This window comes from Rhamphochromis longiceps, linkage group LG23, assembly GCF_057381845.1.
Source record: "Rhamphochromis longiceps isolate RC_006_pf linkage group LG23, R_longiceps_female_GT1.1, whole genome shotgun sequence".
Taxonomy (NCBI): Eukaryota; Metazoa; Chordata; class Actinopteri; order Cichliformes; family Cichlidae; genus Rhamphochromis; species Rhamphochromis longiceps.
Window position 1 is genome coordinate 5,559,972 of NC_140578.1, and position 15,104 is coordinate 5,575,075.

Here is a 15,104-nt window from a genome sequence, read left to right on the forward strand (position 1 = left end):
TTACTATGAAACAACCAGCTATGGAAATGACCCTATTTGTGCCCCCTTTTTTGTCTTGTTTGGAAGAAATAAAGGTTTCCAGGCTTTTGCGTGGTCTATTTTTGTTCCTCTCGTTTGGTGGGTGCATGGTGAGCTGCCTGACAGGGCCCTGACATGATAATGAGGGAGTGTGTGTGTATTCAAAAGATAGAATGCAGGTGAATAAAATGAAATAAATGGACACATGAAAGCTACACAGTGAAGGGCACTTTACCTGCTTTCAGAATTAATGTACATAAAAACAGAGGGAAATGATTCCCTTTTATGCCATTAATTTATTAATTATTAATTAATTAATTATGACATTTTTTTCATCTGAGAAAAATGATAAACTGAATGTCCTAAAATTAAAAAAAAAAAAACACAAAAAACTCAGACTGGGGCAAACACACAAAGTAAACAGTCTTTATTTTAAAATGATTCACAAAAAATGTCAAAAAATGCCTCTGTTTTGTTAGTGAAGCATCCAGCAAATATGTATGTATATACGTGTTTAAAAAAATCAACCAGAAACATCAGAATACTGACAACTTGGCTTTTCATGTTTCATGCTAATATTAATCCACAAAAATCCACATATCATGAAAAGAGAGATAAATCGACAGTGGAACTTGTATTTGAAAACCTCCACAAGCTGGATTTTAGCAGGAGTTTAATTTAATGAGCCGATTAACCGATTTATTAGATAAAGAATTACCTTTTAAGGCTGGTCTTCACTGCTCTGCACTTTAACCAGTCTCAGTCAGATTAAAAGTGTGAAATAAGACGACCCCTTGTGGACAGTGAATGAAAATTATCTCCTTTTTAAAAAAATTTTTTTAATTTTTTTGTCATTTGAAGATCAGAAACTGAAAACGCAAAACTAAAAGACATAGAGGTATCCAGTGCACAAGATTAAAAAGTAAATGTATACATAAATGAAGCCCGGATAATAAATGAACAAATGAATGGATATTTGGACTCATCTACTACAGCTTGTCTCGTGTTTTAACACATCATAAACGCAGGAATATCTACTCTAAACACTTACTACACAAAGCCCTTCAGGAAGAGCACATGATTGCTGCTGTTTAGAAAAAATCGACCAAATAAAGACAAATAGATCCTTTTTGGGCTGTTGCAGTATTTGTGTGCAATGCAGAGGGACAATAATTAAACACTTTGGTCTTAGCAGACTGCTGTGAGTGTTTCTGACAACATAAAATGATCATATTACAACAATACTAAAGATTAAAAAACAAACAAACAAAACAACACTTGAAAAAGAAAACCATTTTTACATCCCAAAGAGCTCATTGACCTAATCTCTGACACAGATTGATGCCCAGAATCTTAAAAGGGTGGGTTCACATTTTTTCAACTCTTTTTTTTTTTTTTAGATGATACTGCTGCAAAATGTCCCTCCAGTTCTGCAAATATCTTCTTTTGTTGTGAATCATTTGTAAGAGATGTGGGGCCAAGACACAGGAAGACAATCTGAGGCTACGGCAGTCTCATTTAAGTTGGGATGTTTTCAGAGCGAAACTTCCTTTTTCTTTGTTTCTCTACAAAGGATGCCTTTGCTTTAACATGAGAATGTGCTTTGTAAAGCAACAGCAATAAAACACTGTCTGGACAAAACAAATAATTCAGACAGAAGAAACCTCCTGTTAGCTGAATTTTATGTGTTGTTAAGGAAAAAATAGACAGTGGCTTTCATACCTAGATTTCTCTCATTAAAATTCCATTACGAAGGTATTTTCACATCTGAAAGGAGAAAAAGGAAAAACTGTGATAACTAAAAAAAACCTTTTATTTTAAGAACGTATCCAATTAAATGCCCTGTTGTGTAACCTTATCACATAAAACCCCAGTCAAGCTACTTTTTTAGTACCTCCTATTTTTTTTTTTTATATTTTATTTTATTTTGGCTTTGAAAGCTGAATATGTATGGACGTTTTTTTTTTTTTTCATATGTGCACTTCAGAGAAATTCAGTTGGTCCCACACTGCTGCTGTGCCCAACTTCAACAAAGTCACAAGAAAACAATCACATTTCCAACTTGTACTTTTGATTCACATTAGCTCCACACAGAAAACTAACTCTAACCAAACAAAAAGCAAAAGTCTGTATGCATCTATCTCCTCATGGGATCAAGCAAGTGATGCAGAGAAGAATTCTCCACTGCCCAGGAGAGACCAGCTCTGTTTGAGGAGACAAAGAGAGGCATATGTCGACCCTTTATGGTTTTGTCTGAAGACAGATGTTGACTGAGAGTGGGTTGTAGAGCGGAGCAGCTGGCTATCTCTGCCAGCCGTCGCTCATCTCTAACTGCCGGAGCGACTGCCCTCCTTCCTCTTGGTCTTGTGGGTAGCCGGTTTTGGCAAACTCTTTTGTGCCATTGGCTGGGTGGCTATCTGGAGGGGTATGACGAGCTGAATCGGGGTTGCTCATTGGAGAATGCTGCCTGAGGTGGTGCAGAGGAGGGGAGGCAGGTGAGGCCATGTGCTCAGGAGAGCTACGCTCCGATTTGATGTTGAGGTTGAGGGACGGCAGATGCGGAGAGGTTGGAGTGCAGGACTGAGAGGGGAAAGAGCATCCCCCGCTGGACCCTCTGAAAACAACAAGAGGGTGGAGGAAATGAATTTGGATTGAAACACGTCATCAGTCCTGGAGTTACAGCTAAGGGGCACTAGAAGTAGCTTGAAGATAATTTAAAGACAGTCAAAACTGCTTGTGAACATGGCATTTAAGAGTCAACTATCACTAATGGTTCAAAATTATATATACAGTGGATTTACTGTATTATGTCTAGAATAATATATGATATGCTCACACAGGATTTATATGAGGCCCATGAGGCTCCTGAGGTGGCTGCGCCGCTTGCCAGGGGTTTACTGTTCCTCGTTGTAAACTGACTGAGTGATAAAAACCAGGCTGGCTGTACTCTGCAAAGGAAGAATAGATATACATCGATTTGGAGAGGACAGGGGGGGAAACAGGAGAAAAGATACAGTTTAATAAAATGGTTTCATTTTAAGACAAGATAAACTTCACAGCAAGGCTGGTTTGACGTTTTGGGAAATACCCTTTGTAGTTTTTATCGATGAGCACAAGATAAGAAGACTGTAACCTCCCATCACTCATGTCTGTACACTAGAGATGAAGTTAGAGTCAGAAGATGTTCTGCTTAATTTGGAACAGTGTAAAAAAAACCCTAACAAAATTTCCCTTTCCCTTTCTTTTTCTTTTTCTTCTTCTTCTTTATTTCTTTATTTCTTTATTTCTTTATTTCTTTATTTCTTTATTTCTTTATTTATTTTTACCTTCTGTGGAACTAATTCCTGCCTGGGTTTAGCAAGAAAGGCAATGTTTTCTCATGATAAATTCACCAGAAAACCACCTGAAACTCTCCAAGCTCCTGGTCCTGCACAAACTCCAAACCTTTTTACACAAGGTTTGTGCACTAATAATGAGGTTCTGGAGTGAACTGCACCACAGTCAGTCAGTATCCTTGCGTTGCAGTTGTTATCCTAAGCTATGCTAAGAGAGTATATGTGTGGTAGGTTTAGTTTTGCCATACAGACATGAGAGTGGCATTAACACTCTGATATAACCTGTTAACATGTCAAGTTATTGCTGTATGACTACTTTGTTAGTTGCCATATATTTTTCATATATTTCTTTTTTCTTTCTTTCTATAGTAACAGAACACAGATGACATACCAGAGGCTCCAGGGGAGGGGAGACCATATCCTCCCAAACTGTGACTCAGCAGCCCTGCCTTCCCCATAGCCACCATGGAGCTGCTGCTGTGCAGGCCCTGGTATAAAAGACCCCTCTGATGATCAGAGAAAGGGAAACAGTCATACTGGAAATCTTGAGTTTGTACTGATATAGTGAAGTCAGTGTATGAACACTATGAAACTTGTGAACATTATAATTGTGAGAGGTGTGAATGAGTCAAAAAACCTGTGAAGTTTCTTGTCCAAGTTTGCAGAACTATTTATGTGTTTTGGTATTTAATTAAGAACCTTAGTTTTTAGAAGCAGTACGACATCTATTAGAGGCACTGACACCTATTTGTTTTGATCACACTGGATAGCACAGCTACTTACAGCGGAGTTGTGGTTAGCACGTGTGGCCCCCATGGCCTGATTAGCACCATCTGCCCGCAGGTTTTCAGTGCCCACGTTCAGAGGAGGAGGGCTTTTCATGTCCAGAGCTCGATTGAGGTTGCCATGGGAAAACACAGAGTAGCCGATACCTAAAGAGTAAAAAAAAGGAGCAGGAAGTGAAAAGCGATCTAAGCCCGTTCCACTACTGTCATTTATTCTTTGTGATACAATCATCACCTCCCTCTGTTGCGGTATACAAGTGTGATTTTGAAAAAAAGAACTTCTTCTTTTCCTTTAACCTTTGAATGAGTATCAAGCCTTCGTGAGACACCAGGCAGGTCTGAATACTTATAATATGTGCAACTGTACTGAATATACTGTAACTCATGTGACAGAGTCCATTGCGAACGCAATGTAAACCAACAATCACTGTCAAATCTTAGATAAAACAGAGCAGTGCATTTAGAATCACTAAAAATGTCAGTGATCAGTATTTAATGACATCCCAGTGCATCCAAATAGTTAGCGACTGTATGATGGCTGACATGATAGGCAGGTGTGATGCATTCTGAATAGAAACCACAGAGCTGGTTGTAGCTGCAGTTACACTGTTGGAGGGCCAGTTTCACATAACAGACCGACTACGCACAAGCACACATACACACACAAACACACACACTTCCTGTGAGTTCACAGCCAGCTGCACAGATGGTTGACAGTACACACGAATTTTACAGAAAGCATTTAACAAGAAGTTAGAAGAGTGGCTCGTGGATTTTCATGTGAAAAGCTATGACTCTGTTTAAAGGTAGAATAATACTGGTAGATTATTTGTAGTGGTAGATGAAATTTTAAAAAATCATTTAGACTTTGGTTTCATCATGAAAGCGTTAAAAAAACACAAATAACTCACAAATGAGCCTGAATGAACCTGACAAAGGCCCAAAGTTTGTGGAACTTGTCAAAAGCGATACATAGATGCAATAGAAACTGACGTGTTTTTTTCAAACACAAGACATACACAAATAGATACTACCCTTAGTAGTTATGATGATTCTGGTATAGGACTTAATGAGACTAACCCGAGTGTGGAGACATGAATGCAGTGTGTGCATGGGGTGCAGCAGGACTGGCCGAGCTGGATCTGGAGTTTAGAGATTTAAAGCTCGGGGGTCTGTGGGAGGTCATGCCGGATCCGGATGAATTGGGAAAACCATTCTCGCAACCTGCAGACACGAGGAACTGTGCCTCTGGCGAGAGCAGAGAGGGACCCTGAAGAGTAAAACACATAACGTGTAATTTTGACAACAGTATGGATTAAAGATCAGTTAATTAAACATGCTTTCGTAACACAGAATTCTAATTAGAAGTCAGTTTGTCTGTGTTTGGTCTGTGAGTGTTGAGTGTAAGTACGGAGTAAGGAGTAAGTATGTGGTCACTAACATAGAAGCGCTGGCGAGCCACAGAGAGATCCATGCCCTCACTTAGAGGATACTTGTCTGACGCCACCTGCATGCTCTCCTCACTGTCAAGCTCTGAGCCATCAAGTCCGAGTCCTTTCCTACGCAGGGTCTGATGCAGAAGAGAAAGTGCACATGGAAAATTACTGGCAACAATAGCACAATGGTTTCGAACCACAACAATGTCACGGGAAAGGGTTTTCACTCAAAATACAACACCTGTTTTTCCAATTATTTTTTTACAATATCCTTCCAGAGGCTTTATATCGAATAATTGCATGTTCTGTTAAAAATTGGTTTATGTTTCAGATCAGCTGCGTATGAGAAGCTTTCACATACTTCTTTTTTAAAAGCTCCTAAAATAGTACCTCCAGTATGTCCGTGTTGGTGCGACTCTCGTGTGGCTCGCTGTACTCGGTGTATTTTAGCAGAACTTTATCCATGTCTGTGCTGGCGTACTGGAACAGACGGTTCGTGCTGTTGAAGATGATGAGAGCGATCTCGCAGTCACAGAGCACGCTCAGCTCGTAAGCTTTCTTCATCAGGCCAAATTTACGTTTGGTGAAGGTCACCTGTGACAGAAGAAAAACAGGTTTGCACTTTTAACTCCCTCCAGTTAACTCTGCAAAGTTGTGAGCATGACGAATTAAGGAAGTTGGATAATTAAAAATAAAATTAAATTAAATTAAATTAAATTAAATTAAATTAAATTAAATTAAATTAAATTAAATTAAATTAAATTAAATATCCCAGAGAGACTTTACAGTGCAGAACACGTTCAATCACCAAACACTTCATTCAGATACACAAACCTTATCACCACAACACTTTCAGTCAAAAAGATCAGATATGAGAAATAAATTGTGTTTATCAGCATTCTGAAAACAGTTAAATAAGAGCTCTGGATGTGTACACAAACTCACTATGCATATCATGTGTTTTTCCTAACACAGCTAAAACTTTAAATAATATTTAGGGTGTTTCATGGAATTGTAGTATTTGAACAAATATTAATGCACGAATAGGCTATAAATATGATGCAAGCAATTTTGTTCATGCCACAGTATTGTACAAATGATAATATCTGTCTGTGGTATTGCAGAGCGGTGTAACTCCTGTGCCATAAGTTGATGTAAGTACTATGTTGTATATGTAATCGGTGCTGTCATGATTCATTTAGCATCAAACTGATAAGCAGTTCCTCTTCTGTTTAATGGTGTGTTTTCTTGTTAGTTCTTAAATTTTAATAATATTTCCTTAATCTAGTGTCGACTGTCGGCACGCTCACATCCTTTTTTTTGTTCAGTGTGAAAGATTGTCTTTTTGTCAAATAAAATAATCTCACTTTAACTGGTGTTAAGGCTTTTGATAAATTCACAGCTTTAGGTTATTGTATCACTTACGTTCAAAATATTTGCTATTACCACCGTTGGGTAGAAAATAATGAATGCTAGTGATGTTGTAAACTGCACGATTTTAATAATGTTTCACACTAGTATAAATATCGTAATTTGATATTTCATTAATAGTCATCCTTGCATGCCTTTGCATTTGCATTTCAATCAGTGAACCTATGTTTTAAATATTTGCAGTGCAATGTTGGACAACAAACAACCACAGCGTCGGCTACATAACATGCACATTTGCATGAAACATGTACCGCTATTTTTGCAACTCAGTGCTTGCAGCTTAAGTGACACTTAATTACGGAGTCTAAAACATATCTGGAAGAGGAAAACGTTAAAAATTTGCCTGATACATTTCCTGAGATATCAGCGCGATGTCTTTAAATGTCTTGGATTGATATACAATTTTTACACTAGAGAAAAGGCCCACACGTTCACACTGTAATAATATTTGACACTTAAAAAACAAGAAAATGTATCTGATTGTTCAAATAATCTGGATGAAGTTTTTATTCTTCCTGCAGTTAACTATAATTTTAGTAGGACTGGATAATATTTACTGAGAAATATTTTTTTTAAAACAACATATGTGTCTGTGTGTGCGTAACATGAAACGATGTGTGCTCACCTGTCTATTTCTCTGGTCAAGAATACGAGAAATTTGTATTTTCTTTCTTCCCATTTTCTCTTCTCTTCTTAGTCTGACACCTGTCAAACAAAGTGAAAATCAGTGTTATACTAGAATAAAACAGCATACTTAAACATTTGCAGTAATGTGTGAAAATCAGCATCAATGAAATGACCTAAAACATTAAATGAACCTTTACTCTCGAAGATCACAAAAAGATTTACCTCGATACTTAAGCTTGCATTTGTAAGCAGTTGAACTAATTATTAATTACTGTAACAAATTTGAGGTGATATGATCACATATTATAATAAGAATAGAATAAATGTTCAGTCTTTAATACAATTCTGATGGGAAAATGTCATCCCTTTGCTTTAAGTGACTCAAGTCCTTTCCCCTCAGTGGGGCGAGGGTGTTTATTTTTACCACCATGAAGCGATGCGGTCTAAAGTTAGCGTGGCTCTTGTGGGGCTAGCAGTCCACACAGAATGACACCCTGACAGTCTGGGTTACCCCCGGGCCAACAGCACAGTGCTTGACTGCACCAAGCGGCCCCAAGAGACAGGGTTAAAAATACAGTCCATAGCTCTTTTTAAAGGTTCAGCAGGCAATAGCTGAAACCAAACAGTAGAAGGAAAACGGTGTGTTCTTGAAAGATGGCTAATGCTAAAAGCCACCCACTCTTCTCTCATGCACGGCCAGGTCAGAAAAAAACAAAACAAAACAGGATTTTCAGGGGCAAATAGCAAAGACGTGGCTGGCTTGAGAATGTCCATTTTTGAAACTCACACCCGTGGTTTTTCTGTTTTTGTTGGGCTAGAAAACAATGCCCCCCATCCCTGCTGTATAGAAACAAAAACAAAGCAGAAAAACGTGGAACTGAATGTTTAATTACATTGACGCTTTAAGAGATGGCTTTGCTGAAAATACAACATTAAATCAAATGTATCCATAAATTTGCTCCCTGTATGAGCTGTCTCCGTTTGATGCTCACTATCAGTAAAACAACTGTGTTAAGTGGTGGTCTGCCTCTTCTGACTGGGCCATACAGTATTTCTCTAAAGCCCAGAGGAGTTTTCACTGGTTTTCCCCCCTAATTCTAGACGTCGTGATTTCTCTATATTTAGTTGCTTGCCCCTCCTGATGGTGCCTGAGCGGATATGAATCCCATGTTCCCACGACCCCTAAAGTACCCGCTGTCCTTCAACATAAGCTTGGCACACAGAAATTTGGGGCATGTCTGGAAGAGTCCACCTCGTTGCCCTTACGATTACCTTATAAAGTCTTGCATTATTTGCTTCGTTGAATATGTTGCAGAGCCAAGACAAACCTCAAAAGTAACAGCTGCAGACAAACTCATCCTTGCCAATGTCTGTACGGTAAAACAAAGTGCACAACAGAAAAATAGAACCACAAAACCAGCACTGGTCTGTCTAACTAACAACTCAACTACCACAAAGAATTCACACCAGGCCAAGCTGTTCTGGGTTTTTTTTTGGACCAGAAGTGAGACAATTTCACCTCATATCAAGGCATGTTAATGTAGAGAAGAGAGGGAAGTGGGACATATGTTCTAAAAAAGGCTGAAAGATGTTTATCACAGGGTTTTACCGAAGGTTCCGCTCCTCTCAAATACAACCAAATGTCAACTATTAGAGCTGCTGACAGCTCTGTTAAAACCTATGGCTAGCTGGGTATATATAGCTGCCCCTCCAGCAAACCGGCGTGGAGTTAGCTATAGAAAATCTATGTGGTTTGGTAGGTTTGTCAAAGGCCTAAAGGCCGAGGTGGGCAGGAAAAGCCTGGCTGTGCCTCACAGCTAAATCTGGATACTTTCCCATTTGACAACTGCCATTTGAGGTCTGCACATTCACAGAAACAAAAAACAGCATGCACCTACTGCCTGTGACATTTCATCTCCATGGTCAACTACTGAACATCTCGGGGAAAAGGTGGACATGAAACGGAACAAGCAAATCTTCCTTTTTGTCTCATTTGCCATCAAATGGACATGAATGAAAAACAGAATCACCATCTAACCTGTCATTGTCCAATAGTTCAGCACATGCACACCTTCCCCAGAGCCTCAGGCTTCTAGGGAAGGACAGTGCCTTTGACAGATACCTTCCCAAAGGTGAGACAGTGGAAAACACTGAGCACAGACACATACAAGGACAGCAGGAGCTTTGCTTTACCCCGGGATCGTCTGACTAATCACCAGGGAACTACCTGGGACAACAGTGCACATGTACAGAAAACCCTGCGCATCAAGGTAATTTTAATTGGTCTTATTAGCACTGCTGATGTTGCTCATTAACAATATGTATCACGCGACATGTTTTCTTGCTGCAGTGAACTGTATGCATGAATGAGAAGGGGGAAAAAGTAGGGCATTTGTAGAGTATTGGGGGTTCTGCTTCAATGGTTTCCTTTCCATGAGTCATTCAGAGCATGGTGGCTTCAAATGTTTCAAAAACATGATAAACACTTGTAAGCATATTAGCCAGGGAGGTTAATGGTTTCTTCTATGGTGAAAAAGCAGATTGCCCTGCTCTCTACGCAGTACTGAATGTTAAATATGACAAGATATATAATGGTAGTGTTAAAATACTGATAATTAAAGATGGTTTGAGAAAAGGGTTTTGCTTTTGCTAAACTATTTTTTTTCATGTTTTGCTCTGTGAATGCATTAGTTACACAACTATGGTGATAACAAGAGAAGCAACACCTAAAATGTCTACTGTACTATATGGGTATAATGTGCTTTAACTGTTGCAAGCAGTGTGTGAATCAAATCTAACAGGGTTGTTGTTTTCACTGCTTTAGTCATTTTATCAGCTTGTGAATGTCATATCAAAGGCCAGTGTTATGTGGGCCGATGTCTGTCTTCACCCATTCCCTCTCTGTATGTATTAGAGCATATACATACATCCTTCTGAACTAAAGTTAAAAAAGGTGAAGGCCAAATCTTGAAAAATTTGAAGTCTTAGTGACAGCCTCACTTATTCAAATCAAAACAGAAGCATACTCATAAAATAAAGGCCCCAGGGGAACACTTTGCTTCTTAGTCTTTATAGTTCTCGACAAAGCTTTGCATAGCTAGCATGGTAACCAAAAGAGGTCTTTTTATTATTTTTATCTTGCAGTATACCTAGCTGTATATGTCTCTGTTTGCCACCTTTGGGGTCAAATGGTTCATGTGCTCATCGGGCCTTTGCAGTGCAATAGCGAGGGAATATTTGTCTAATTTTAACTGGGTATAATTGAATTGCCTTGATATTTTTTCATAGAGCCAGAGTAGCAATGTTGCATGCAGGCATGTGCTGAACATTTGATCTTTCCATAAATAGAGAAAAAAGGGTTTTTTTTTAGTCTTCCAAAAGGTTAGAAAGTCTGACATCCTCTCAAACTATCTGTGAAGATGAGCCACACCTCGCACTAAAAGAGGAAAACCTCTTTGAGGGCATTAAAAATGGAAAAAGATACATGTCCAGCACAAAGGAATGTCAGAAGATTAAAGACATCAGAATCAGTAATGCTTGCTTTAAATTAGACTAAGGACAACAGGTAAAGGGATGAAAGAGCTATCTACCTGTCTGTCTAGATATCTATCTATATCTGTTTCTAATAAGAGCAAAGTTAGTCGAGATTCTTCTTAAAAGTTGAAGCAGTCTACTTAGAATGGACTCATGGGATGTGTTTGCTTTCAAAGGACTCTGATTCATTTTTCACAGTGAGCAAGCCAAGCAAGAATTAAGTAATAATAATAACTATTTATTATTATTATTATTATAATGATAATAATAATCATAAAAGTTAAAAAGAAGTAGAAATGCATTGCTTAAACCCGTTTATGGGCAATTATTCCCAATAACTTGCTGACGTCATTTCAAATAGACAGTTTAAGAATAGCCCGTCTGTCCCCGAGTTGCCAAGCACTCCTGTCTATTATAGCCTCATCTCAATAACACAGCAACAGGTACTTTACTCACAGCTGTGTCATGCAATGCTCTACACAGGAAACCCCAGGAAGCTTCGCTCATTTGCCTTAAAAACCGAAATAAGAAGATAAAACAGAAACTCAACACGTGCTTAAAAATAAAAATAGAGCATCTGATCTCACCTGTTCCTCGATCTTCTTTTTCTCTGTTTACTTCTTAGTTTCACCCACTCGATCAGGACCAGTCAAACAGGAATAGTTGCTGATAGGAAACATAAATGACTAAATGAGCGTCGAGAGTCTTGTTGTGCGTTCTGGTCTTGTGCAGATGCAGAAATATTCACCTGATGCAGAAGCTGCGGATGATTCAGGAGCGCTGCTTTCCAACAGCTGGCTGCTACAGCCCGCCTCTCACTCTGTTTGTGTGTGTCACCACACACCGCCTCCTCGGCCATGCTATTGGACACACTCTTCCACCTCCCCTCCGCGTATAAACGCATTCGTCACTATAAGGTGTCAGCAAAAGTTGCGTAAAGTCCTTTATGCCTTCAAGATTTGCATTATGAAGCAATTTAGTTCTAATGTTATCTTTTAAAATGTATGTATATATCTATGGTTAAAGGGCATTTTTGCTTGTGATTCATTCATGTACCACAAAATATTACAAGGTTTTTGCAGGACATTACAACATGTCCTGCAAAATGTCAAAAACAAAAATATATTCATTTTTTTTATTTTTAAATAAAATTTTATGAGCTAAATTTAAGGGATGACTTGAATTAATCTCTTTAATGGGATTCTGCAAAACTTAAATTGAGGGGTGAGTCACATGAATTTGATATACTGTGCAAATGTGAGTGCTATGGCTGACTTTAATCAACTCTGAAAATGTGACAATGATAAGATTTATTTACTTTTAAACAAAGCTACAAGCATTTGAACGCAAAGCAGAAGGAAGCAGAAGAGCATGGAGCATAGCTGAGGTGTATGGCGGTTCTTCCCCAATTACAATGCAAGGCACAACATTAGGTGTGAGATTCTGTTACTAAATGTACTGCACACAATAGGAATAGGCATATGTTATGTTTCTACAGTAGATATGGTCGATATTTGTTATGATATTTGCTATTATTTTGTTTTAAAAAATCCCCTTAAATGTAAATCCTGCTTTGCCTTAAAAAGTAGAAGATACAATGTGCTTTTTAAAATCAGCCCCTAGCAGAGTCAGTGAACCTAAAGAATTACAGGCTGATCCAAAAGTCATTCAGCAATGAGAATAGAGCAAAACTATTCTGAGGAACACTCTTCTAGAGTTCACGGTCATTTTGATAAAAATATTTAAACATTTTGGCCTCTTTGGTTGGAAGGAATTTTTCATTTTTTTAGTATTGACATAAAAATTTTATTGTGACTGATGAATTAAAGACTTCGTTATTGGAGGTTGACTATGGTGTTTCGCTGCTGTTATGGGAAAAGGATACATCAGTAAATGTTAACTGTTTATCGGGATACACATATCTCTTTGCATTAAAGTCAATTTGCACAGTACCAACCGAAACACTGCGTTATGCTTAGCAAACCTGAACACTGGCCACAGGCCATTGCTCAATACCAGAGTCTGTGGTGGCCTGTCACTAATTCAAACTTTACACATTTCTCTGCCATAGAAACAGTGACAACCTAATCACACATTTACACCAATAAAAGCTTAAACACAACATAATTGCAATAGCCAATTCTAAAACTACAAAATGAGTTATTTAAGATTAAGAGTCTTTTTAGTGTTTGTGCCTGTTTGTCCGTACATCAAGTAATTTAAAAATCAAACATTCAGGCAGTAACTATGTATAAATAGGTGTGGAAATAAAAAGCAAATACAAAATACTGGATGAAAAGTCAAAATTTGGAACGACGAGGGCATAGTTAACATTATCAGCGCTCAAAGCAATGTTTGCTTTCAAGTTGAGAGCAGCTCAGAGTGATTTCCTCATTTTAGTCTAGCCTGAATATTTGAGGCACAAGGAGCTATGCAAAAATAAACAAATCGCTTAAAAAAGGCAAAGAAAGCGGAAAAGGACAGAAAATAAATGTAACTTATGTTGTTTTATTTCCTGTTTCCTACCTAGATAAAACTCGACACCCTTCTTTATGATGCTGTACATCAAGAGCTTGGAAACTACTGGCCTAAAAACATACAACTGATGTTAAAAATACTTCTTTAATTATAGCAGCATGTCTTGATTTAATAGCAATGCTATAAGATTTTTCTTGAGGCTTCATTTGAATTTTGATGCCCTTAACCACAAGATCTAATTACTTAACTCAGCAATATTCTGGAAGCAAATGTCTGTGAATACTGGCTCAAAAACATCAGAAGAGGCCTCATATTGACAGGCATTAACTACACTGACATACCCTTTGGCACATCTCTGAATATTAGTCAATAGTCTCAAATGTTCCCACTTTCTCCATATCATCAGTAAATGATAGATCCCGGTGACACCTAACTGTGACATCTAATACTTATTTATAACTAGCAAACACTGAAACTAACTTCATCCGTGCTGTTATTTTGTAAATGCTTTACTCATAAGTTGTTCATTCCTCTTTGCCAAATCAACCATGGCACATAAAATCGTTCAGTCAGAATTCCATAAGTGCCATGTGCGCTGTAGCCCATGCAGAGCTGATGTCATTGGATATATGTTCATCAGCTAACCTGGGTAGTATTGACAGAAAGTAAATGGGGTGTAAAAAGGAGAGGAAACTGACAGAGAATGATCAAAGCAAAGAAAAAAACTAACAGAAAGCAGACATGCTGTCAGCTTAATAGGTATATTTAGAGTTAATAACTGAATCACTGCATGAGCTGCATTATTAACTATTTTGGGGTTGTTACACAATGTACTAAATATAATATGGTGGCAATTTATTAGCACAGATCATCTTTGCAAGTGTGGATAACAACTCTATTTTCTCTCACGCAAAGACAAACACATCAACACAGACATGGAGATGCAGTGACACAAGCACACATGCACAGTCTGAGATCCCAAGAGATAGCTTAAACTGTGCATCTGATGCAATACTTAGTAACATCCCTGCAGGCTACCACAGTCTTCACCTCCAGGATTCATTTGTGTGGGGCCCAAGCGTGCTGACGGCAAATACAGCAAATCCCCATCTGTAAATAAAGCAAGCTAATCACCTGCAGCAAAGGGGAAATTATGTCTTTGCTATGCGTTGTGTTTGCGCATAGCAAAGAGTGCATTCTTCTTTTAAACACAGCGAGAGCTTTGCCGTCGGTGTAGGCACTGAAGGTGGAAGCTGAACTGCGTTCACATTCACACAGTCAGAATTACTGATAAATGTCTAAGACAAGAGAAGTTGAGAGAAGCTGCAGAAAGATAAAGGTGCCTTTGCCCTTTGAGAACTTTCCGTATCAAGTCCATTTTTTTTCATTTTCCTGAAACTTCTCACTTCTGCTTTCGACAAGATCAGCCGCGACCCTTTTAGAGCATGTGGTGAGGCTGT

General features: G+C 38.4%; 1 protein-coding gene across 1 annotated transcript; it reads right to left on the bottom strand.

Annotated features, from left to right (window-relative positions):
* Positions 1-488: 488 nt before the first annotated feature.
* Positions 489-11,962, bottom strand: mef2b (myocyte enhancer factor 2b). The gene is made up of 10 exons (XM_085399359.1): positions 11,915-11,962; positions 11,754-11,832; positions 7,631-7,710; positions 5,965-6,168; positions 5,580-5,708; positions 5,219-5,408; positions 4,137-4,285; positions 3,745-3,859; positions 2,855-2,966; positions 489-2,632 (listed from the first exon to the last, which is right to left on the bottom strand). Exons 3-10 carry the CDS (start codon positions 7,682-7,684, stop codon positions 2,320-2,322), a joined length of 1,266 nt encoding a protein of 421 aa, XP_085255485.1. The 5' UTR covers positions 7,685-7,710; positions 11,754-11,832; positions 11,915-11,962; the 3' UTR covers positions 489-2,319.
* Between the last annotated feature and the right edge of the window lie 3,142 nt (positions 11,963-15,104).